We start from the raw sequence: 25834 nt of genomic DNA on the forward strand, positions 1-25834 counted from the left end.
GAGTGTTTTTAGCTTTTATTTATGAAGGTTCCCACCCTTTAAAGTAAATTCCTGTTGGTGACTAAGTATCATGTAGGGTGCAGGTTTCTCAATTCACATTTATTTTGAACAAAAAAATATATGTTTTTTTCTTATAAAATATACAATTTGAATAAAGCATAGCATAGGTTAAATACTGAAAGGAAAACCATGGAATGATTTGACATTCCAAAATTTCTGCAACTGCTTATATATGAGCTTTGATATAAACCATCTGATGTACTCTTTTTACAGCAGATAAGTGTTTAAAAAAGTTTATTACATCATATATGTAATGATGATTTCTGTTATTAAATTATCTAGATAATCACTGAGATACATTGAAATATATTTAATATATTTAATTTGGAAATGCTAGCTTGTACTTGACGCTTAAGAAACTCCTGTAACTTATCCTTAGTCAAACCTAGTTATTCTTACTTCTGCACTATGATATGGTATATTTAATAGCATTTATAATGTGCAATGGTTTTCCAGTTGAAGCTGTATTTAATTTTAAATGTGCAAAAAAAGTGTTTTGGGTATCAAGTCCTATCAGCTCTTCTTTGGTTGAAAATACTCTTTAAAACTCTGTGAATTAATACACACTGAGCTCTAAGAAATTTTTAGATGAAAATAAATGTGTTTAATTAGTATATTATATAACAGATTCTGTGAGAGAATTTTTACATGGAATAAAATTTTAGACAGATCAGAAAATTTAAAGTATATCAAAATAGATTCTCGGTAATTATAATTCCGAATATAAAACCCTTTAACCTACATAAAAGCAAGTGTTTTTTTATTTAGTTAGACTAAGTTTTTTACTGTTTTAACACTGATTTTTAGTTTCTGAAGCAGGGGCAGAGGTAGGGGGGGGGGGTGAGGGGGCATTGCCCCCAGCGTCAAAGGTTGAGTCGACTGTTCTAATGTATATATGTATATAAGAATTGACATCATTGTGCCCCCCCCTCCCCAGCAGTAATGGCCGTGCCCCCCAGACTTCCAAGTCTATCTCCACCTATGTTCTGAAGTCAAACCTAACTCTGTGATACCCCTATCATGCATATTTTGAATAAGCAGCTGTATTCCACTTAGCAAATTGAACACGGGTAATCAGTAGCTTAGATAAAATGAACCACAAAACTATATTTTATATTTTCTAGACTTTTTGTTGAAAAATTCAAAATTGCAAATTATAATTAATATTTTGTTTTAATTATTGTAATAAATTAATGTTTAAAAATAAAACATTGTAATATACAAAAAAGTAAGGTTTTCATCATGTTATATTCCTATTGTGTTCAGAACATTATCAAAAGGCATTCATTTAGGTTTTTGACGGTTTTCGACAGTTTTTGACGCTTGTCATGTCAAAAACCCAATCCTGACTATAACTCTTGCAACTTTTGACTTTGGGAATACCCCCTAAATGTATGTTATGTGCAGTGATCGGATTGCAAACTTTGGTGAATTGAAAGCACATCCACATCATTAACATGACATAATCTGATCTGTTTTTAAACAAGCATTTTTGTATTTCCACCTCACATCCAGAACACATTGGACAGCATATTTAACATTTCTTGTGTAAGTTGTAGTTGTTTGTTTAAATGACTTCATATTTTTGTGATGTGTCCATGAATTATGAAATTGTGACATGCTAATTGCATTATCATTTTACTTTGACTGACTGAAAAGTTGCACGTCTGTCAGGTTTAATGATTCTCGTCAGTCGTCGTTGGTCCCATTCTTGCATGATCTTTTTCCGGCCGCAGCGATGTAGTAGATTTAATTTTTTACCGGATTCACGATACACTCGTGAAATGGTCGTACGTGAAAATCCAAATTTCATCACTACCTCGGAGATGCTATGCCCCATCTCTCGTACGCCGACTATATCACCACGTTCAAACTCACTTAAATCTCGATAACCTGACATTGTAGCAGCAGTAACCGATCTAACAACTATGCCAGACACTTGTTGTGTTATATAGGCGTTGCCGACCGCAGCGCCGTACTCTGATTGGTTCCATATCTCTTTATTTGCATACGCATGCCTGTACTAGTTTTTTTGGCTCTTCAGTTTATCTAATCCAGAGCTGGACAGACACCAGATTGAATGGCAAATAAAAAATCATTTTCAATGTATGATCATTAAATTTAGGTCTGAGGACAGCACTTAATTTGTTCAATTTATATCGGCGTAGCATGTCTATCAATATGGAATGAGGGCCACCAAGTCCCAAAAAAGTAAAAAAAATATTATTTCATACTTTTTTTTAAATTTAAATATGCTTATCGCCTAAATTTTTTTCAGCTTTGCAAAGCCCTGGAATAGATAGACTTGATTAGTCATTAAAGCTTTACCAGTGAAGAATTACTGTAATGTCCCAACCCTGTAACCAAGTGATTGACAAATCTTAATATATATATATATATATATATATATATATATATATATATATATATATATATATATTTTATTTTTTTCTTTTCAATAGTGGTAATTACCTGGTGCGGGTACGTGCCCAGGTAATGACCAGGGATGACTCAACTGGTGGTTGGGTTCCGATGGGCGCCGGTGGATTGAGTCACGTTTCTGTTTGTAAAACTTCATCATCTGTGTCTACCGAAGATGATGGCAAGAGTGAATATGTTATTTATGGCAAGAGGAATGCGGATCAAAGCGTAAGTCAATAATCAGATGTATGGTTTATAAATTTACAATATTTTATCTATTCTTTAAGTTCATTGTCTCAGAATTTCATACAGGAATGCGATATCAGCCTAGAATAGATGGAAAAGTAGATTTCAGCTCTATTTATCATTGAGATGATCATTAGTAACCATATGAATGGGAATGGTTTTTTTCCTTAACCTTTACCACAGTATTATTACTTTTCTCTCCCTTGCTACAGTTTTACAAGTACAAAAATTACAGTAGACTCACTAATCTTACACATTTTAGACCAGGGTGTGCCAGATTACTGAAAATCAATTAGAAAAGCCCAATTTACAGGCCTGGATTTTCTTGTAGGCTAGACAGGCTGTAGAGGGACTCAAAAATGTCAAACTGTTATTTTTTCCACAAATTGTCGAAATTCTGAAATTGCTCAAAGATCAAATTTTAACACTTTGTAGTAGGAAGCTTAGAATTGCATTACATTGCAATACAAGTGGTATGTATGCTAAATTATACAAACTTCTGCTAAAAGACATTCAGGGACGTGTTTTCCTCTTCTCTGCTCAACAAATGCCAGATTACTGGACGGGTAAGACTAGCTCGTGGTTGGATTATTGAGAGTCTACTGTGCATATATATTGTGACGTTTGTTACAACTGGGATAAAAAAAAAAATGAGCATCGCAAGCAAACACAAGAGTTTAGAATTGGAACTTTTAATTTTTAGATTTAATTTACATATAATTAAAATTTTGATTTAGAAATTTTGCAAATTTCGGCAAAAATTGAAATCACTAAGTCTTCGGTTCATCTTTCCGTTAACTGGGAGTCAGTTCATCTTAGCTGGATATAGAAGTCAACTTATCCATTCTTTTATCTCCGTAAGCCTTACATGATGCAGCGAAGCAGCCTTGCAGGAGTTCAGGAACATAGAGGACTACAGAGACATTCTAACTCCTTAGATGAAGTTAACCAGTGAGTGGTGAAGTATGGGTGAATTCAAGTGAATCAGAATTAAAAGTGCAAAGACACTATATCTTTCACATCGTTGCCTTTAAGAGAGAGAACTGAAAAGATTACAATCGTGCCATCGATCACATTGCTAACTTGTATATATTCTGGATTTCTTTCGTTACTGTGGAGTTGTGATGCAGTAGCAGCAGTGGGGATGGCATCACCTCACCACAAACGTCAGTTGAACGTCTCGAGAGCAATGTTTGCTGATTGCACCAGATCGATGTGCACCACAATGTCTGATGATCTTGGGCCGACACCAAATGACCTGATTTGTGATACTTAGGGGGAGAATTATTCAATAAATAACAATTTTTTTTTGAAGTACTTATTTAAATGATGTGGGTCCTCTCCACCCACTGTAAGGGTTCATACCCTTACAATACATAGGAAAAAGTGGCTTGGGTGGAAGAAAGGAAAACCTGCCGCCCTTATCTTTTCTCCATTCATTTATCAAATTTTTAAAATGGTGCAAGGTTTTGAGATTTAATCACTAGTACCTCAACAATCATGCCGTCCAAATTTGTTGCGAAATGCCTCTGTAAAAGGGTTAACACTTTCGGGTCTAAGCCCGAGCCTGACTCGGGATGTCGTTTTCGTTCAAGGGAACTAAGCCAGAGTCAGACTCTGACTCAACTTTCAACTCTAGCAGCTATAAAATGGCTGAATATATACGTTCCCAGTGTTTTTAAACATAATCTATAAATCTTTTAGTTCCAAAAAAATATATGTATATAGATGACAGCAGAGCCAACTGTTGTAGCTTTATGAAATGATGTAGTAGTAAGTATAGTTGAAACACATTTGTCTTCCTAGGTAAGGTAGCCATGTGTGTTGATGGCATGATGATTTTTTTAAATAGAAACTACTTTTAGATATGTGTACAACATTTATATAAGTTTTTATACAGAATTATTTGAAATTTTATGTTAAAAATTGTTTTCTTATGCTGAACTTTTTAAAACTCTAAAACATAATTTTTTAATTATTTCTCATTAAATATTAATCATTAGTACCTTTTAATAATTGCTATATATGAATTGCTATATTTTATGAAATTTTTAGCTAAAAAAACTGTTGAGATGTATATATTCTAATTATTTTTTAAAAAATCATGAAAAGTGCCAAAAACCCTCAGTCCACAGGAACAAACAGTCGAAATAGCTCAGACCCGAAAGTGTTAAGGGGTTTCATTTGTGGTTCCCAAAAATTTTCCTCTTGCCTTTTTGTAATTTATGAGTGTCTTTGTTTAATGCTTATGTAACCATTTGTAGACCACTATTAATAATACTTCTGGTAACTGAAAACCATGACATTAATGTGTATTACAGGGCTGGACAAATCCTAGGTGCCAGGTCGCCAAAGCGACTAGATAATTTGTATTGGCACTTCAATTTAGCAACCACATTTAGAAAATTTTTAGTAAATTTCTAAATTGGAGTCTAACGATGACACAAAATTTTCTGATTTCATTATGCTATTTTTTTAACATGGGAAAAGTAAGAGAAAACATTATTTAGGACCAACAGCTTTTTCTCAACCCAATGTATAAGGAAACATATTTTCTGGATATTATGTGAACTCTGGAAGGAAATATGTTTCCTTGATATATTAGGCTAAGGAAAAGTTGTCTCTCTCTACTGTACCACCTGAGGGCTATTTGCTGAAGTTAAAAGGGGCTACCAATGCCCCTTCTTCAGAGCCTCATGCCACAGTGCATGAAATAAGGAAGGCAAGATCATGTCTCCAGTGATGTAGATGGTTTAATGCTTGCCCAGTTTGCGAGAGGGCCTGGGTTTGAGTCACAGCAGATGACTTTTCTTTCTGAGTTCACCTCTGCATAATATTCAGAAAATATCTGCTTCCTTGATTATTCAGAATCATTTTTCTTGTGGAGAATGCCATACTTTACTCCTAAGAAATTTTGCAGGCACCTAAATATTTTTTTTTATTTGTCAAGCCCTGGTGTATTAGCCAGAGTGGGTAAAGCAATATTCGCCCACTTTGGGGAGTTATGAACATAATTTTTGTGTTAATAATAGTAATGAATAACCATTAGAATTTTTTTCCCCATTCTCTGAATATCTTCCAGGTTGTTTTGAGCTGTGCCATAAAAAAAGACTTTCACTACTACAAAGTGATGCCAACCTTTCATCATTGGAAAACGGGTGATAAAAAGTTTGGTCTGACTTTTCAGACTGCAGCAGATGCCAGAGCTTTCGATAAAGGGGTTAGGATGGCTATTGAAGACCTACTTGACGGTATGTTTGGAAGTCTTTATGTAATTTGCATTGGGAATTTTATTAGGTTAAAGTGTCATGAAAGTTCAAAGGTTTTGTCAGAAACATCTTCCATCAAATTTCCTCCTATGTCCAGAAGCAGAACATGCCAAAAATTGTGAGGTACATCACAGAATAGTGCCTGTACAAATTCTAAGAAAAAACTTGTCTGTGTGAAAAATGCTATCACAGGAATTTTTGCCACAGAAAATTCTCAGTCAGTTGAGAGCAAGTTTCAGAACAGTGACAAAGATCCTGCTTTAAGGCTTTTACAGACTTTGTGTGATAGTTTTTTTTTAATATCTTAGTGTAAAATAAGACACTAATATGAAATAGATAGTTTAAATTTCTGATTTGCCTTATACGCAAGTTTTTTTTTATAATTGATTACCACCGTACATATGAGAATATATTTTATTGTTGCACATTACATTGAATGTTTTGCATGCTAGATTTAATCAACCTCTTTAATTCTAGTTTTTGGTAAAGCCAAAAGCATTTAAGTTCATGTACAGTGAAACCTATTTAAGATAGGCATTGTGTGAGATGGAAACCTGTCTTGAAGGAAATTAAACATAGTGTATGTGGCAGGTGCTTTGATGTGCACCTTTATAAAACAGAAATCTGCCTAAAATAAAATATTATTTCCATCTCTTGACATTCTGTTCTTATAGATTTCACTGTGTGTGTGTGAGAGAGAGAGAGAGAGAGAACACCTTCCAGTTTCTCGCAAACATATTTGAAAGATAAGTGGCAGCACTTTGTGAACACGTGACCCTCAAACAGTCGCATTAAGAAAAAATACAACAGTTTCTCATGCGCACAGGTCCATATATATTTCAACTTCTGAAATTAATTTAAATATTTGTACTGTTTTACACCAATTATATACCAATAAAAATAACTCATTTGCATGCTCACCGGACCAGTTAAGTTAATGTGATGTGACCGAACTCACTTCTGTCATTAATCTGTCAATTGACCTTGTAAATATTCCACTAGGGAACTTCTAACAAATTGATCTGTGCCTGGAAATGTTCTATTTGCCCTAGCATATTTATGAGGTGCCCGAGTGGTGCCGTGGTAAGATTCTCGTCTTCCACTAATGAAGGTTACCATTAAGGTCCATGGGTTCGAATCCAGGCATACAACGTTAGAAGCAAGTTCATTACCTACAGAGACTGGGGTGACCACATATGGATGGAGCCTTCATTTCCCACTCAACTCCTCTGGTTGGAAATTGCGGTATGGTGATATATATAACCGGAGTTGGTGTGCGGTAAAGTAGCATATTTATGAAGTCAGGGTTATGTGTGTTTCATGTTCAAAAAGTGCTGCCATCTGGCTTCTGCAGTGGAAGTGAAAGGCGCAAATGCCTGAATTTTATTGTTAATTTGTCGTGTAATCAAATTTAGTACATGTTTTTTATGGCACAATTTATTCTGTGAATGTGTCCTTTGACAGCCTGTCACAGGCTTTGCTATGCCATTCTTGTAGTCAATTGTGTATTACCTAACGAGGCTCAAATCGAACAAAGGCCCTTAAACTATTGAAGCTTTTCATGAATACACATAATAGTCTATGCATACGATATAATTTTCAATTTAGTCTTTCATTAAAATAATGAAAAAATAACTCAAAAATGTTTCAACTTGTCCCCTCTCCCCCACCCCTCCCAACTTGGTAAGATGACCTTGCCGCAATTAGAAAAAGCAAATTGTTGGCTTTTCCGTTGTGATCCCATGATGCTCTATAGACAAGGTGAATACAAAAACTTCATAAATGCTAGTGCTCATCTAGGAGTCTTTGCTATAAATGTACTACTGTACTTATATTGAGAAAAATAAAAATGTTTCTTTTATCAAATCAAAATGTTGTTTTTTTTTTTTTTTTTTTTTTTTGCTTGTCTTGCAAAGCATTGCTTGTGAATCAAATCAAAAATTTGATCATCTTGCAAATTACTCATAAACCAAAGTTCCACTGTGCATACAGGGTGCTTATGAAGTCTATTTATCTTGGAATAACTCGCAAACAGTTGATCCTAGGAGCGTACTTCTAATTTGGAAAAGTATGCAAATAATGTGTGGACCTCAGATACATCATTCATATTGGAAGGGGTTTTATAGTTATTTAAATAAAAATAACTTTTATTACAGTCGCTGTCTCCTGAGCCCCCAAAAAATTTAATGTTTTTAAGTGTGGTATTTGTGTGTTGAGATATTTGAATTCGGAAATAGCTGTAAATGAAGATAAGAATCACATAAAATGACGGACAAGCTTATTCCTTGTTTCATATCCTGTTCATTCCTACATTTTACATGGAATTTTTTTTTTTTTTTTTTGGGCTCAGGAGAGACATAATACTTCTTTCTAATTGGGTTTTTTAGGACAGGGTAGCTAAATAAAAAGTTTTTACTTTAACCCCTTAATTGTGAAATATGTTTCGGAAGAATGCATGAACAATGGAAGTATTTTCCCCCATTTTGAACAGTGGATTATATAGATAAACTCAATATATTTGGTATTTAAGGTGAATAGAAAAACTAATTTTTCTCATCACGAAAGGAAAGAACCCAGTTCAAGCCACACATGTAATAATTGATAACTATGCATCCCCTTACAATATAAATGACTTATTTCAGGTCTGCATGTTTTTAGATACTTTCTCCAATTGGAAGTATGGTTCGCAAGTTATTCCAGGATAAAGCACTTTTTATTCACCATGCATGTCTAGTATAAAGGTTTATAAAGAGTTACACAGAGTGTGTAGGTACGTTTAAAACTACTTAATGTACATAATGGGATCTATTTTATTAAACTTCCATTATTTTTTTTCCATGCTGCTGTTTATTTTTACACATGGTGAGTTGTATTTCTAGAATTACAGTGTGTTTTTACTCAACTCAAAAAGTTTTCTGTAATGCATCCATACGTAAGCAAGTGCAGTGATACCTCGGGTTTACAAATTTTTTTGGCTAAGGAACATTTTCATTGATATAAATGCATGCACTAACAGTCGCGTCATGAGCTAAATTTTAGCGCCAATAATCATCAGAATTACTACCATTTGAGCCCTATTAACACATGTCCACCTCTGAATGTTTTTCCAGATGTAACTTCAATTCTCTTTCTGAGAGTATTTGATCTGCAAATGGAAAATTCAGCTAGTAGAAAATGAATTAAAAAAAGGAGTCTGTGTGTTTTCATAGCATGTTCTTTCAGTGCAAGACTCTTAGCATCAAACTAAATAGTCTGGACACATACTAAGAGCTTATCTTTTCCATCTGCATGTTTTAGACACAGAAACGGGCTGACCAAATCACAAATGGATGGGAACACTAACGAACTCAGCTGGGTTGTAGCAACAACAGCTTTGGTTGACTAAAATAAAGATATCTTCAGTATCTTGTTTTCCTGTAAATTCCTATTAATTCTATTTTCAAGTTCATTTTAGCCTTCAATCAGTTTGTCTTTTTTCTTGCACTACTTGGTTTTGTAAAAAAAACTTCTCTTCAAATTTTGACGATAAGGGCCACGTCTAGAATGTATTAAAAATTTTCTATAGAAAACTGAGAAATTATGTTTCCGCTAATGAACACATATGTGATTCCAGAACGAAACATCCTTGTTAGCCAAGGTATCACTGCACGAAACTATGTAAATCTGTATGCTGTAGGTAAAGGGCACCATGTCACAAGAAGAAAATTTTACGGGAGAGCCATGAAAGATTTTTTTCAGCATGTCTTTCTATGGAGTTTGTCTTTGAAAGTGAATATCTGTTATTTATTGAAATAGGACGTGGCATCTTAGTAGGACTTAGTAACTTCAAAGTACTGCAAATTCATAGCATTTTCCCCAATATTGACAAAAATGGACATTTTGTTCTTTATCTCCAGCATACAAGTTTTATCTTATTACTTAAAATTTAACAATGAAAAAAAAACGAATAAAATGTCAAATTTTTCTATATATATACTGTTATGCAGCAGGACTTGACAAATCAAAAAAAAATTCAGGAGTCAAGCACATTTTCTTTGGAGAAAATGTCCCAAAAATAATCTACTTTTAGACTTAGTTTAGACCCCCTTCACATGTTAGCAACCATATGTAGAAAGTTTTAGGTACCAATTCCAATTTTTTAGTCACCTTGGTGTGGCGCTGTGAGGTCATTTGGCCATTGTGCTAGAATCATGGGGATCTAGGTTCAAGCTGTGTTGGTAGCACAGTGGTGGTTTTCTAACTTTAAAGTGTGAATTCGACCCAGTCTTTCATTTGGAAAAGTCTCTCTGCAGAGAGCTTACAACATGATACTTTCATAACATGAAAAATCAAGCATTTACCATCTTTGGTTTAAAAATATGCAACACGGATGGCAGAACCATCAAGAACACGAAAGGAGCACAACTCTGACACTATAAATATGTTAAACCCACACAACACGTTCCTATGTGTTTGATTTGCTATAAATTTTGGAGAGGAAATGTGTATGGGGTGCATATGTACAGTCAAATGGTAGTCTCCGTGGTGTATAGGATTTGTCAAGTCCTGCAGTGCAGTAGTAATTGGTGCAAAAACCTGAGCATTTGCGATTGTCAAGAAAATTACCGTTTTTCATTTAAAATCAAGACTAATTTTTTTTTTTAATTTAAAAAAAAATAGCATTTTCATAATTTTGTTTCAAACATCTGATAGAAGACAGAAGGAAGTCATCAATATATATATATATATATATTTATTTATTTATTTATATTTATGAAAAAGGCCCTAATTAATATTGTACGCTTAATTCATGTAACAGTTTCTTCAGTTTTAAAATATTCTGCTGGTTTTGTTTTAGAGAATTTTAATTTTCTGAATTTTTATAGTTGTGCAATATATCAATATTTTTAATATAAGTTATTTTTAATATATCAATTATTTTGTAATTTTATAGGCACTGGTGATTTACCGTGCATAGCAGATCTTGGCGATGATGATGTATTTATGGTAAGCTTGCAACATTATGCTTTTGTGTAACCACATATCTGTTTTACAGTTTATTATTCATTGTTTTTTTTTTATTTTAAAAAATTTCCAATGATAAAGTCACAGCTCTAAAAGTTGGGCTCTTGCGGCTAATTCAAAGTCAATAACTTTTTCTCTGGTATTTTTATTAATCAGTTACAATTAGCTAAATGGACTCTTAACCATCTCAGTCATTGAGAAGATATTTCACTTTCTTTCAAAAGCCCTTAATTTTAGCAATGAAAATCCAGACACTATGTAGAGCTGATTTCTCCATGGAACACATTTTTCTACCCCCCCCCCCCCCTCCCACTTTACAAAAATCTGAAGAAAGCCTGCTTCAAGAAAAAAGAAATGGCATATTACAGGAGGTTTCAGGATTTCTGCTATGCCAGTTAAAGGCTTAATTAACTCTTAGGTCGGGATTACACTATAAATACCGCCGCTGTGGTGGTCGAGTGGTTATAGTGACAGACTTGCGATGCGAGGATCCGGGTTTGAACCCCACAGTGGTGGTCGGCTGAAGTTGGTTTTCTGTGGTTCCCAACTTCAAGGCGCAAATGCAAGCCAATCTCCCCGTTAAAAAGTCTCGCCACAGAGAGCAACAGTCCTACAACGATAAATCATTCAATCATAACACTTCACTCATAGTTAGAAAAAAAAACTGGTGGCAGATGGCAGCACTACACATAACAAGCATTGCAGAGAAACAAAAAACTTCACGTCAGGTTTCACTACGCGTACACACACATTCCCGCATGTACCAATTCGTTGGGGGTTCCGCAGGGGGGGTGGGCGGGGTGCATGTGTGGTGTAGCAGGTAGGTAGGGCCTCCAAAAAATGGCTCAGGGATCCATGATGTTCTTAAGTCAGCCACCTCGTTGGGCAATTTACCTGTTGTGGCGTTGTATTTGTATAAAAGTTTTGGAAAGTTTTTTTTAATAAAACATAACCAATAAGCATATAAGTTACATTTGAGCGAATATAACCTATTGCTTATTGGTTTTTTTTCCCTTCAAGTTTTGTAATCGATCTTCTATCAATCTTCTATAGTATAATCCCTGCCTCATGAGTATTTTTTGTTGAAGTAAAACTTCTATAGCGACATAACAGTGAAAGCGACACAAGAATGAATTTCAGTGTGAGGGAAAAGAAACCATCACAAAAGTAAAACTTTCTTTTTCCTCTAATTGTGTCAGTGGTTCCCAACTGTGCATACCTCCTGGGATACGTGAGAGACTGTTAGGGAGCACACTAAAAGAAAATGGTAATGGTGGCCACCCATCTAAAAAATAATTACAAAACATGTAAAAACATCTAATTTTTAAAATTGTTTTTATAATATTGTCAGTAGTAATATATTGGCGCCCTACAAAAAATTATAACAGAGGGGTTGCATCTACTGAAAGGATCGGCCTTCTCTCCTCCTGCCATGCCCAATGATCTGGATCCTATGATCTGGATTCACAAGCTAATTTTTTTTCAGCGTTTTAGACTTGATTGTTGATGCATGTTAGGCTGTGCATAAAAACAAAGAATTAATTAATTTGTACTGTGTTTAACTTTGTGGGTGTTTGTATTGAAGTGTGTGTGCATGCATGTTATTCCCACAATTTTTTATGTCAACTTTTCTACCAAGCACCTACTTACTCACATGATTTATGCTATAGATAAATGGCTAAAAACTGGATCTGTGCAGAAGTTGACTGAAACACTTAAATGAAGTACTGTGCACCTGTAAACATAAAAACATTTTGAATCTGCCAAAAGTGATCCTGTCAAAGTTACCGAGGCTGCGTACTACATTAGCTATCGTATTGCGAGACAAGGAAAAAATCACACCATTGGTGAAAATTTAATTTCGCTGTGCATCAAAGATGCTTATAAAGGAAAGTGCTCATATAATGAATTTAATACCTCTGTCAAATAATACGGTGCCCTGAAGAATACATGACATGTCAGACGATGTTGAGAGCACAGTCATAAGTCACGTCAAAGGTTGTGTATTTGTTTCTATCCAAGTCAACGAAAGTACTGACATTGCGCAATAGCCTGTGCTACTTATAATTGCTAAATACTTGAAAGAGAATTCAAGGAAAATATTTTTATTCGTCACCTATTGAAAGGGTCGTACGACTGTTAATGGTTTATTTGAAGCAATTGATCATTATTTCGTTGAAAAGGGAATTCAATTGTCAAAATGCATTCCGCTCACTACAGATGGAGGAAAAGCCACGGAAGGTTGCTACTCATGCCTTCCAATGCACATGTTGCAGAAGTTGCCCCCAAAATGAAATTGATTCGCTCGTATATTCTCAGACAGAGCCCTGCATCGAAACATTGGCCTCCAAATTTGTAAAACTCCAAATTTTCTTGCTGAAGCTGCCAGAGTTATCAACTTTAGCAATGTGAATCCTATCAACTACAAATTGTTTAAATTTTCGTATGAAGACATGGACAGCCTACGCTACGCTTTGCGTGTGCACATCAAAGTTGGGTGGTTGTTCCAGGATTAAGTCCTGATGTGGCTGTTCGAACTTTGGCACGAACTTTGACAAAGACAAATTATTATTTTTCCCTACCCCCTGTGATGCTGCACTCTATCCCCGGCCACACAAGAGTATATTTCGTTTATAATAATCACAAATTGTAAAAAATTTGTGAATCCAGTCAAACCATCCATGACAAACCTAGAGGTTGCGATAACATAAACAAGCTAATAATTGCTCTTCCCCACCCCACCACTAGAAAATTGACACTGCCCATCACTTTTATTTCCCCCACTATGATACAAAAATCCCTGCTATGACGTGTGTGGCTTTCTAGGAAGAGAAATTTTTTTTGGAAAAAAATATTTTTGTATTTATACTGAATGTATATATATATATATATATATATATATATATTTTTTTTTTTTTGCGCTCTTCTCATCTAACCTTGCTCAAGAGCTGAATGAATGAAAGCCAGAACTTTGCCACTGGGCTTATCTTATTGTCGAGATCTCTTTCAGCCCAGCTTCGAGGCAAAGTCTGGAACACTTTATTTTGTGTCAAAAAAAACCACAAAATTTTTACAACATATTTGGGTCAACACGATCGGGTACTATCGCGATTAACAAATTCTTTGGTGATTACAGACAAGATGGGGTTGGGAGTTGGAGAAAAGTTTTCGGGTTTCATTAATATGGATGAATGTACACATATTAGGATTGCACAAGAGCTGACTCCGCCCACTGGCAGTTTATAGGAGGGGAGTGGAAAACATGTTTTGCTGTAAAAACAACTTCATGTTTTTAGATGACTAAATATTTCAGGGTGGCTGAAATAAAAAGTCGATTAAGTTTGACGAGATATCTCAGGATTTTGCTGCTGAAAGAGGTTAAGAATCTGAGATATTTCGGGATTGCCATTGTAAGTGAAAAAAAAATTAAACTGGAAAATATTTATTTCTATTCCAAGGGGCAGCAAATAATATATCAGTGGTCCCTTATCCACACCAAGGAATTTTGTTTAAAATGATAACTTTGGAGCGCATAGAGTGAAACACTGTTATATCAAAGAATTTTTTTTTTTTTTTTGTGGATAAGATTTTAAAAAATGAATGACCGAGAAATTAGTAATAAGCATTGAATTGTGGCGTTACCTTATTTGTTGTTGAGCTGATCCATACCTTTTGTATTTTCATCTTTTTTTTGTAGACTCTCGAGCTTCCTGTAGATTCAAGATCATCATCAACATCCAGCACATTTAGCGGCAGTGGAGGGTCCATGAGGCCTGGCATGGCAACTCCTTCAACACACTCAGATCTTGGATCGTCACCATACTCTCACCCTCATGCCAATCACCATCATCTTCATTGCATGAACTTCACTAGGCCATATCGTCTGCCAAGCAGCAATCCTGGTAACAATAGCGGTCATTGCCCTCCTGGCTATTCTGTGCCAAAGAGCAAGAATGAAGATGTCTGGAAGAAAGATTCGTCTGTAGCTCCCAGAGAATGCAGGAGAGACTGCTTTTTAGACATCGATAAGATTGATGTCAGTAGTGAGTTGAACTCATACGTGCAGCTATCGCGAGACAAAGCCAATAACCGATCCGAACACAGCTACTCTTACCCCATGGTAGAGAGCTACAAGCCTGATATGCTCAGCTTAAAGAAACCACCTCAACCGTTTAACACTTTTGGATGTCAGCCAGTTCCGCGTCTCCCCATGAAGGGCAAGAAGAAAAAGAACTGGAGGAGAAGTGGGAGAAGCGCAGTCTCTGCCCCGGCTCGCATGCAGTGTCAGCACTGTCTTGAGACTTTCACTAAAGCCAGTAATCACCGCGGCAGCTGCAAAGATGCACCTGATAAAGTGCTGAACTGCATCAATGTAGCCACCTGCATTTCTTGTGCTCAGTGCATGGAATACCATTGTATGTCGGACAGCGAAGGGGAGTTCAACGAACATCCCTGTTCTTGTGACAACTCCGATCACCACTGCACAAAGAGGTGGTGCGCGCTCGCTTTGTTATCATTGTTTGTGCCATGTCTCTGGTGCTACATACCTTGTCGCGCATGCCACAAATGTGGGGTCGAATGTGGAGTATGTGGTGGCAGGCACGAACCTGCTTGATGTCATTACTTAAAAAAAAGCTTGACTTGAGTATTCATCTTCCATGAAATATATCTGTACGTTTTTTATGTATCTCTGAAGAAGAAAAAAAATATCCGTGCATGAAATGCTTGTTGTGAGAAAATATGTTGTGATAGTCATCTCATGTTGTCTTTTTGGCACCACCTTTCCCTCCCTCTACTCCTCTCCCCATATGATGTAATATGCTTTCAGTATTGTATTGAGTAGCTTACATTTTTTTTACTGGCTTCGGGTGTTTTCAGTGTATTGATTACACTATATATACATATATATATAAATGCCAAAGTCTGTTGACAACTGCTATATGTATTCAAATCAAATTTTTAGGGAGGGAATGCTTTTTCAGTTTTCACGTGGGATTCTGTCGGGATTGTGTGGGGATCATCATATGACACGAACATGATTCAAATTCTCAGAGAGACAATCATTTCTTGATTTTTGTTTCATTTGTGGGATAAAATTGGTTTTTTTTCCAATGTAAAAAGTATCTTATCTTCCCCCTTCCCCTTAAATTATAAATTGATTTTGTTATAATTGGTAAGGTTTTCACTGCTGTTGTTGATTGGAAGAGTGGCTCTCTAGCAAGGATGGCAAAAGACTGTCTTCTGTATGGGTTAGTTTTCTCAGTGGTTCTCCGACACCAGTAGTTGGCATCATCTGGACAGTTCTATGAAAACTGCAGATGACCCCAACTTTACGCACTGGGGTTATCCCAAGCTACCAGGATAACTTTTTCCCTCTTGCTTTTCATCCACCATCATTATCTTTCATGGTGTATAATTTTAGTGAAGTAAAAGCTCCAGCTGTATCACGAAAAACATTAAGACATCCAGGTCATAGCCATCAACGAGACAACTGATCAAATTGCTTGGCATCTCCTGTCCAATCACATTCTTTCATACATAAAACAACACTTGAGAGGACATCAGTGTAAAATTCACAATGGCCAGGACAGGCAGAAAAAGCATAAGTACACAACTGAATAGTGATAATTGGTTAACTGTTGAAAAGTGTCTGACTTGTGGATAGGAACGAATCTTTGAATTTAGTGCCCATTAACACAACTTAGACACTGCTTAATGATGCCAGCTACTGTTGAGAGAACATTTAGAAAATCAATTCATACCAATGACAGCCTCTTGTCCCGGGAATCTCTTTTCCAATTCTGTTATGTTGAATGCTTGTTGACAATAAAACAAAAGTTTGTTATGAATCACACAATTTTTCACTGCATCGTTTCTTGAAGGTCTAGGGATATCAGACCATTGTGGTCAAGCAATTTTTTTTTCCTTTCCATTCATACAAGTAACAGTATCTCCCAATGATGCTGTGGAATTAGGAAATTATTGTCTTCTCTTTATGTGTGAATGGAATGTGGAGGCAAAAAAACTTGATCACACGATGGTCTAATGTCCCTAATAATATGATGTATTGTTCCTTAAAATTTTGTTGTGTTTATTTTGAAGGCTGTCTGCTGTTTAGTGCAGTGGTTCTCAAGTGTTTGGCATTCATGGTTACCTTGCTATAATTATGACTTGACTTCATAGTTATGGTGGCTCCTTTGCCATTATACTATCTTAGTTATTTGGTCATTTAGCTTCCCTTCTTCTGATGATTCATATGCCTGTTGCTCTTTTTCCTTAACAGTCATACATTCATGAGGTTCTCTTTGCAGTTATATTTGTGTGGATATTTGACTAAATAAGTTTAATTCCCACTAATTGCCAGGTAGGCACAAATAAATATTCTTGACTCAGTATGATTCTTATTTAGCAGCGCTTTGAGAACCAGTGGAAAAGGCAGTAAGAAATTTGCTATTAAATGAGGGGTTGAGAATCAAAATGGTCTAAATCACTGGAGTGAAACTTTGCATAACAAAGCGTTCTTTCTCAAAAGCTCCCAAAAAAATCAGTTTTCCTTGAAATATTTTTTTTGCTTATAAAATACGGCAGTCTAAAGCAGAGGGTGCACAGCTTACTCTGTCTGTGGGCCAGATATGCTGTATTTCTCACTCATGGGCCAGACACTTGCATATACAGGGTGCATAGCTGGTTTTTTTTTCACTTAATCCCGTTTATTCCCGACTTTCTTTCGTTTTTCGAATTTGAATGTCTCACTTACAAATAAGTTTTTTTTTTTTTGGCATCAGGAAAGACAGTGTAACAACATTTTAATTGGGTTTTTTTTTGGCACACTGGGACTATAAAAGTTTATTCTTTTATTTTAATAACTTAAAAGCCCTTTGAAACATGAATGATGTATCTGAGTTATACTTATTATTTTGATAGTTTTTCTAATTGGAAGTATGCCTCTAGGATCAGTGGTTCAGCAGTAAAATGTTGCATGTGTTTTTACCTATGTACTCTGTATATATATCCGTGTGACCCTATTTTAGGAGGCATTTGCACGCATATAATTTTGGTTGTCCCAACTTCTTTCATAAAACATCCCATTTCTCCGTTACTTCTTTCATCAAGGCTTACTTGAACTTTTGAAAATTATTTTCATGACTTGTAAATTAAACGCCTTTGAATTTTTTTTTTTTTTTTTTTTTTTTTTTTGCTATAATCAGCAATTTTACTTGTATTTGGTATTTTCCGTTGACAATTTTTTTTTTTTTTTTGGTTTTAATTGGCAACTTTATTTATTATCTTCATGAAGGAAATGTGGTGAGCCTATGTATTTATTGTTTTGCGTACGTTGGTATTTTTCTACCAGAACATTTTTCACGTGCTGGATGGAACCTCTTGGCAAGCCACATTGGGTCTGTGGGAGCAGATGTTGTGCACCACTTGGTCTTTTATAAAGTGTTTTATAAGCGAAAAATCATTTCAAAGGAAAGTTGATTTTTTTTTTAGGGGGTGGGCTTTCAGGAAAGTAATACTTAGTTTTGCGAAGTTGTGCACTCCATTGACACTTTGATTGTCGACCCTCCAAATATAATTCCCTTCTCCCTTTCCCGATTTAAATGTGTGAATAAATATAAGTTGAAGATGTTTCTCCTGCACTGGAATTGAAAGATCCGTGTTTGTATAAGATGACTTGCTGTTCTGGAGATTTTGCTTATTCTGATGAGTGCCTTCGAGAGATTATGTATCGAAATTACATCATTTCAAAAGTGAAAAATTATGGAATGAAATTATTATTGTTGAAGTTTCCTGTTGTTCACGGGTTACCGGGGCTTGACAAATGCCAGGTTTGCTGTGGGAGACTGAAAAATTTACATTTGTCACCTAAGATTTTCTGTTTGTGGTTATTAAATTGGTGTCTGAGGACATGAAATATCTATAAATTGTGTCTAGCAACCTGGTGAAGGGTTGTAAAGTCCGGAAAAAGTGAAAAAAAACATGAGTAATTAATTGAGCAGCTGCCTAATTTGTCTGCCCTGGTGGTTAACCGATGTATTAAGTTTCTTTTAATTCCATAAATTAATCTGATTTTTGATATTTTAACCACGTTTGCTAATCATTTGGATCAATTTTTGTCTTACTTCATACCTATACAGATTTTACTTTCTTCTATCTTATTCTTCAAGAAATGTATACATTGATAAAACGTAATGCAGGCATATAATTTCTCCATATTTTCAGAGGTTTATCAATTCTAATATCAAAATTATGGTGTTTACTGGAAATATGTATGTACTACAGAAGTCTTTGTTCCGAGCAGAATTTGATTTGGTAAAATACTTGGATACAAATATTCAAATGTTTTCTCTAATTTTGACAAAAAAAAATCCAATTGCAAGATATTTTTTTGTATCGATTTTCATCTATTAGATATCGGGAAATTTATAGTAACGAGCGTATTCTCTATCGTATAAACTAGTCACTTTTTTTATCATTTCAATTTTTTTGTATATAAATTTATCGCTTAAAAGTTTGAATAAGCTGACTTTTGTTTGAGTGTCTGTATATGTATGTGGGATGCGCGTGTGTGTGTTACTTTGTAGCGAATCTTTGGGAAGATGTGTTTGATAACTGCTTTGTAATTTTCCATTTGATGTATAGTTGTGTATTTATAGTTGTTTAACCGATCTGAAATAAGAAAAAAAATGATTTCAAACTGGTAAATGTAGGTTTTCCTTTCTGATCCAGAATCAGTATTTTTGAAATCGCTTGCGAAATTTTGTATTTTTTGAAGGTCTATAACCCCGTATTTCTCTGGTTTCAATTGCTATTTTCTTTTTTTTTTCTTTTGTAAATTTTTTTTGGCATTTTGTAGGTTTTCAGATTCCCGCTTTTTTGAAAAAGTTCCCCCATCGTATCTTGCTTCGAGCATATACACCCGTGTTTAAAATTAAGGTTGATGGCTCTAATTAGTCATGGGTAATGATGTTTTCTCAAGACATGGGGTAAGCGTATATCATAAGATAATAGAATATTCCAAAATCTGTAGTACGTCCCAGAACAATCAATGCAACTGCAGAACAATCTGGGTGAATTTTAAGAAATGTGTGTGTAAAAAACACTATTATAGGAATTTTCACCACAAAACATTTTTTCAGTCAGCCAAGGGCTCATAGCCGAACAATGCAAAACATTCTGCTTTGGTGAAATCATCTAGCTCACAGTAGGTGCCATGAGCTGCTGTGGTGGTCGAGTGGTCACAGTGACGGACTCGCATCATGTGAGGATCTGGGTTCGAACCCCACTGGCACTACAGTGCTAATTGGCTGGAGTTGGTTTTCTGTGTTCCCAACTTTGATGCGTGAATGTGAGCCAATCTGCTCATTGAAAAAGTCTGGCCATGAACATCAGACCTACAACTGTCCAAATGTTAGATCGTTATTGTTGTTCATTCACGATTTTAAATGTAGATGGCAGCACTGAAAATTACATAACACTAGATATGCACTCAGCCTGTTAGGTGCGCAAACTTTGTTCCAGACTCGAAGCTGGGCTGAAAGAGATCTCAGCAACTAAGTAAGTCTGATTGCAGCATTCTGCCGTTCATTCATTCGGGAGTTTTTGTGACCCATGTTATGTGTTGCATAATACCAAAAAATAGTTTGCAAATTGCTTGTTCAGGCAAAAAAAATCAGTCCAGGCCATCTTAAGAGCATCATAGGGCCTCAGACCAAATTTTTTTGCGGCCCCTTACTTGGCTAGAAATTCCCACCTGTGAATTTTCATACTTACTCCTGAAAATTATATCCAGATCTCATTGTCACGAGGCCCCTAATGCAGTGCCCAGGTATGCCCCATATGTTAAGCCCTGACTGTATATAACCAGTGGCGTGTTAAAAGCATCTTTTTCCAAAATCCCCTATATCTGGCTAGAAATATCTGCCAACCAGTTTACATACTTTTGCTGAAAGTGTAATTATGATCTCATTATATATTGAGTCATCTGGGTGGGCCCACGAGTAAGGACAGCAATGTATACCATAGATCTTGTTTGAGAAGTCTCTACTTAAAATGTTTTCCCATTTAAGAATCCTATTTTTATTTATTTTTAACTTCACGTCTGCCTGAAAGCGATGATTTTAATGCACAGAGGCTTCTGTCATTTTTTTTTACCTGATGCATCTTTTTCAAACGTTTAATGAATACCAAATACATCACTCTGTTCCTTATATGAATGATCTCTTATAAATGACATCTATTCTGAATTATTGTGAAATATCACTTTAATTTTGGACACCAGTGTATGTCTCGAATTGACCTAAAATAACATTGATTACATGTCTTTTTCTATGCATTGTGGAATGCAAAATATTAAAAATGAAACTTTTTATCAATGTGATGAAATCTGGATACTCATGTTGAATGTGTATCTTGCACATTGCATAAAAATTCAGTTAAAAAGGGGGGGGGTTACTGTTCATTGTTTACTATTCTAGCCGTTTAAAATATGTTGTCATTTTTACCTATCCGCTTCAAGTGCTGATATTTATATATTAAAGGTATTGCATACTGCGTGGCTTCGGAGAAGGTTCTCTGTAATTTGTGTTCGAGCATCAGTTTAAACGAAATGATCATTTATGTCAAAAGCATTTCCTATAAGTTGATGAAAACTAAATGTTTGTTATGTCATTGCAGTAGAGTATCAATGATTCAAGGTGAATGGATGCCAGAAAACAGCTTTAAATTATTTAAAAATGGAATTATCTTAGAAAAAAAAGGGATTGTGTGGTAAGATGTCTGTTTTACTCCAAAGGACCAGAGACCCATTACAAAGCAATAGAAACATAAGGCCAATTTAAAAAAAAAAAAAAAAACTTGGAATGAAGACCCGCGGTCAGTATAACTTCTCATTTTCTTATCCAACTTTAGTGGTTGGCATCATCATTAGAGTTATGTTAATTAATTAAAATATTCATTAGATAGCTCGGTATTCCAAAGCAGAATGTTTTATATTGTTCTTCAATGAGTCCTGAAAATGTTCTGCAGTAAAAATTCCTTTATAGTGTTTTCCAGGATTTGAAAATCTGGAAATGAGAGCCTGAGATCCAGTCAATTATAAAGTACAGCTAGCTGAGCTGAAAAAGTTAATTGTGGGAGGCATGTTAAGGGCATCATGGGCTAAGTGATTTTCTGAGGTCCTATCAGGTAAATTTACATTCTTACTTTCAAAAATTTCAACCAGATCTCAATTTTGTGAGGGCCCCGCCCTCTACTCATGAAGTTTCCAAGTGGGCCATGCGTTAAGACGGCAGTGGGGGTCTTGTTGGCAATCTGTAATAACCTTCAGAAGATGTTCGCCATAGCTGCGGGTGAAATGTTAGAGGTTAAAAGAAGACCATGTCCAAACAGCTTGGTAACCTATTTTTCAACAACCACTAATTGGAGAAGGTAGTAAGCTCTCACACACTAAACATATACATAACTCATATTAACCATTTTCACAAAGTTTGTGATAGAAAAAGGAAAGTTATTCGATAAAATAATTCTTCAGATCTTTGTACTCGATCTTATCTGTTTTGCTCCAATTTTTCCATTTCAATTTATTTGAGAATGGAGCTGTCAAGTCCTTTTCAAACCAACATTACTCAAAGTTCATGAAACAAGTTGCGTTCTGGATAAGGAAACAGGACCCAAATTACCTGGACTCTTCAGACTCGGATTTTTGAGACTCCACTGCAATTGATAAACAACAGAATTCTGATGTAAATAATGCTGTTGAAAATTTTCAAGCTTAGCCAAAGTGCAGCAATATCAACTACAATCAAGAGAAAACCAGGATATCCTGAAAACATTTAAAAGTTTGTCGCATTATGTTGCGAGGGGGAACACAAACATTGTTAATATAAAGTTTGTGTAAGAGTTAATTTTTTTTCCTTCCCTAATATAACTTTGAACCTGTTTTCAAAAAGAATGACCTACTCTTGTTCGGATCAAATATCGCAGCATAAGGTCTCATCGTGATCTGTATTACATTAGTGTGGTTTTTTTTCCCATAATCGAGATATTTATTGTACAACCGTGAAACACAAAAAAAAACCTGTTAATCATTGGCATTTGTTATGCATTGATTCTTGTTACGCAAAAGAGGCATGTAAATATGTACGAGAGTGTATGATGCGCTGACTATTTGCATTTGGTGAACTCGCATTCTCTTCATAATGAGCTTACACGTGACTTCAGTTTCAATTACTGGATTATATAACAAAAATAATAATTCCCATTTCGACTTAGTATTACGTGTTTAACAGAAACTTTTTGTGCTTCGTTTTTTATTCTTTTTTTTTGATGGTGGTTAATGTTCTACATTAGGTTCAGTTTTTATCGAATTTAACAATTTTAAACGTGATGAGCTGCTAGTTTTTATTTCGGGTTCTTTTTTTTTTTTCTCGCCCCTGTAACTATTTGCTCACTAGGGAAATAAATATATTGAAGTTGATAATGCGGAAAAAAATCATTTGAGTGAGAAGATATATTACAGTGTGTAAAAAAGAAAGAAGTAATATTGCAGCAGAAAATTAATACATTGAATTCTGCAATTTATTCTTGTAACTAGATATCTATGTTGTTAAAAAAAGAAATGATGAACCTATCTTTTTCTATTGGAATAGTAAATCAGATAAAATATTGTCTCAAATTCATATACAACAAAAGAAAAAATATTTGGAAACAGCTCATGTGGGAAAATGGATGTAAATAAAAAAAACAATTTTTTTCGAAATAATGCTCGTTTTTATTTGCTGTATAGTGTTTTTTTTTTTTTGGTTGATCAATATGCTAGGGGTCGCCAACATCTGGCTGATGGGCCACAAGGTAAAAGTATGCGCTGCATAATAAATATAGTTCTTACCCTAATGAGATAAATTATGACTTTGCATATTTTAATATTTGTGAATAAACTCTGAAAATATGTGCATGTACCCAGCGGGGTTGAAGCTACGATTGCACGTTTTGCAAAATGCAAAAGAAGTAGTAACCACTTTAGCAAAAATGCATACCGGAGGTACAAAACGAGTAGACCTCCATCAATCATTAGCATTTTGCTAAAGCTTTTTTTTTTCCATTTTTTCTTTTTTGCTAAAGGAATTTTTTTATCTAGCTTAAACCTTGTTACTCAGACTCTAAATGCCCATATTTTGTAAACTTATTCACCATGAAAAAAAAAATCACTTTTCTTAGTTACTTTTGTCCACAACCGATCAATAAACTAGTCAAAATAATTTCATCAGCAAAAATATACTATCTGGAAAATATCACCAGGGTATATTATATTAAATGGAAGAAAAACATCATGGAACTCAGAAAAATCCCTGCTGCCACCTATCAAATGAAAAACACAACTGTTATAATTTTTCTATTGAAATTAGTGACAGGTTTTTCATTGGTGTGCGGAATAAAAATATGTGACTTTACTAAATATTTTACAAGCAATAATATTTATTGAATTATGTTTGCCTCAAAATTTTAACAGTTGCTGCTTCGGCACAGTAAAATAATAAAAATTTGCAAATTCCAAGTCTGTTGGGTTTTCATAATTGTGAAAAAGGAAGATTCGGGAAAACAATTTAATTCTGGTCTGAATCCTTTTTTGATCACAATTACTAAATGTTAAGGAGGCAGCAGGGATTTCAGCTCAATGATGTTTCTTACATTTAATATTACTCAATTATCAGTTGTAGACAAAAGTAACTAAGTAAGGCACTATTTTTTCATGGTGAATAAGTTTATAAAATGTGTTTCAGAGCCGAAGAATGACTGAGTTTAGCTGTTCAGAAAAAAATTCCCCATATTGTATGGGGTAGCATGTTATTTTGCCATTTCCCATATATATATCAAAATTCTGTGCACAGAGAAACAGGTCTGTGCATGTGAAATAAGAGAATGTGGGAAAACCTTTGGAAAAAAGGGATCCTTGTTTACCACTGAAATAAAATTAGTTAAACCAGCAGAACATCTTAAGCACAGGCTGATGTTTAGTATTTTTATATTTCATAGATGGCTGCAGGGGTTCGAATGTAAGGATATTATTTACAAACTCAATATGGGGGAGAGTTGAAGTAGGGTGGCACATAAATTTCGAAACTTTGGCATGAGGACGCATGGCCACACATCTTTGTCTATAATCCTTGCATGTTTACAACAGATGGTGCCACTACACAGTATTTTCCAGCCAAAACAGAACCACTTTTGATATGTATACATTTTTATAAGCACTGCGGGGTATGTATTCTTTAATGAACTGTCCCATCTTAATGTATGGGCCTGCTAAGTACGATTCACTGGGCCTTCTTGGATATATGAAGCATTTCATGACAATGGGATCAGGTGCCACTTAGGCAAATGCCTTATTTTTCTGCACGAAAATTCAAGCAATTGACAAGGGCCTTCCAATGAGGGCTTTGCCCAGGGAAAATTTAGTTTTGCCTCCTCCACTCAATCTAGTCTAGTTTTCTTGACTACTTATCCTCCCAGATTAGCTGCTCCCTCTAGCACCATAAATATGCCAGTGTCTCTAAAACTTTCTCTTTCACATACTTACACACCTTCTAGGTTAGTTTTCTTACCTCGTTCATTCTTTTGGTCACTCACATACTTGCACAGGTTAGTCATCCAAGTGGTCTGAATTTTTTTAACGACACATTAAAACTATCTCGTTAAAATTCAAAACAAAGAACAGCTTTGCGAGTATTAGTAACAAGAAAGTTTTCTTTGAAAGTTCTCCAGGTTTCAGGAATTTTAAGGGCCTCATCTTACGACTGATAGACAGAGGATCGAACACATCCATAGAAAGA

At 35.1% G+C, this 25834-nt stretch overlaps 1 protein-coding gene across 4 annotated transcripts in view; it reads left to right on the forward strand.

Annotated features, from left to right (window-relative positions):
- Positions 1 to 21864, forward strand: part of LOC149082977 (sprouty-related, EVH1 domain-containing protein 2-like) — a 69944-nt gene extending 48080 nt beyond the window's left edge. For 2 of the 4 annotated variants that reach the window (XM_089236019.1, XM_089236022.1), the window contains 4 exons: positions 2523 to 2709; positions 5810 to 5978; positions 10930 to 10982; positions 14698 to 21864. In XM_089236019.1, the coding sequence (XP_089092145.1) occupies positions 2523 to 2709; positions 5810 to 5978; positions 10930 to 10982; positions 14698 to 15615 (1327 nt within the window). In that variant the 3' untranslated portion in view covers positions 15616 to 21864. The remainder of the gene's footprint in view (positions 1 to 2522; positions 2710 to 5809; positions 5979 to 10929; positions 10983 to 14697) is intronic. The other 2 variants (XM_089236020.1, XM_089236021.1) reach the window with 2 other exon arrangements.
- Positions 21865 to 25834: the final 3970 nt, after the last annotated feature.

This window comes from Pholcus phalangioides, unplaced genomic scaffold (assembly GCF_987345545.1).
Source record: "Pholcus phalangioides strain wild (caught in Gottingen) unplaced genomic scaffold, Ppha-v1.0 ptg000009l_1, whole genome shotgun sequence".
NCBI classification, from domain to species: domain Eukaryota; kingdom Metazoa; phylum Arthropoda; class Arachnida; order Araneae; family Pholcidae; genus Pholcus; species Pholcus phalangioides.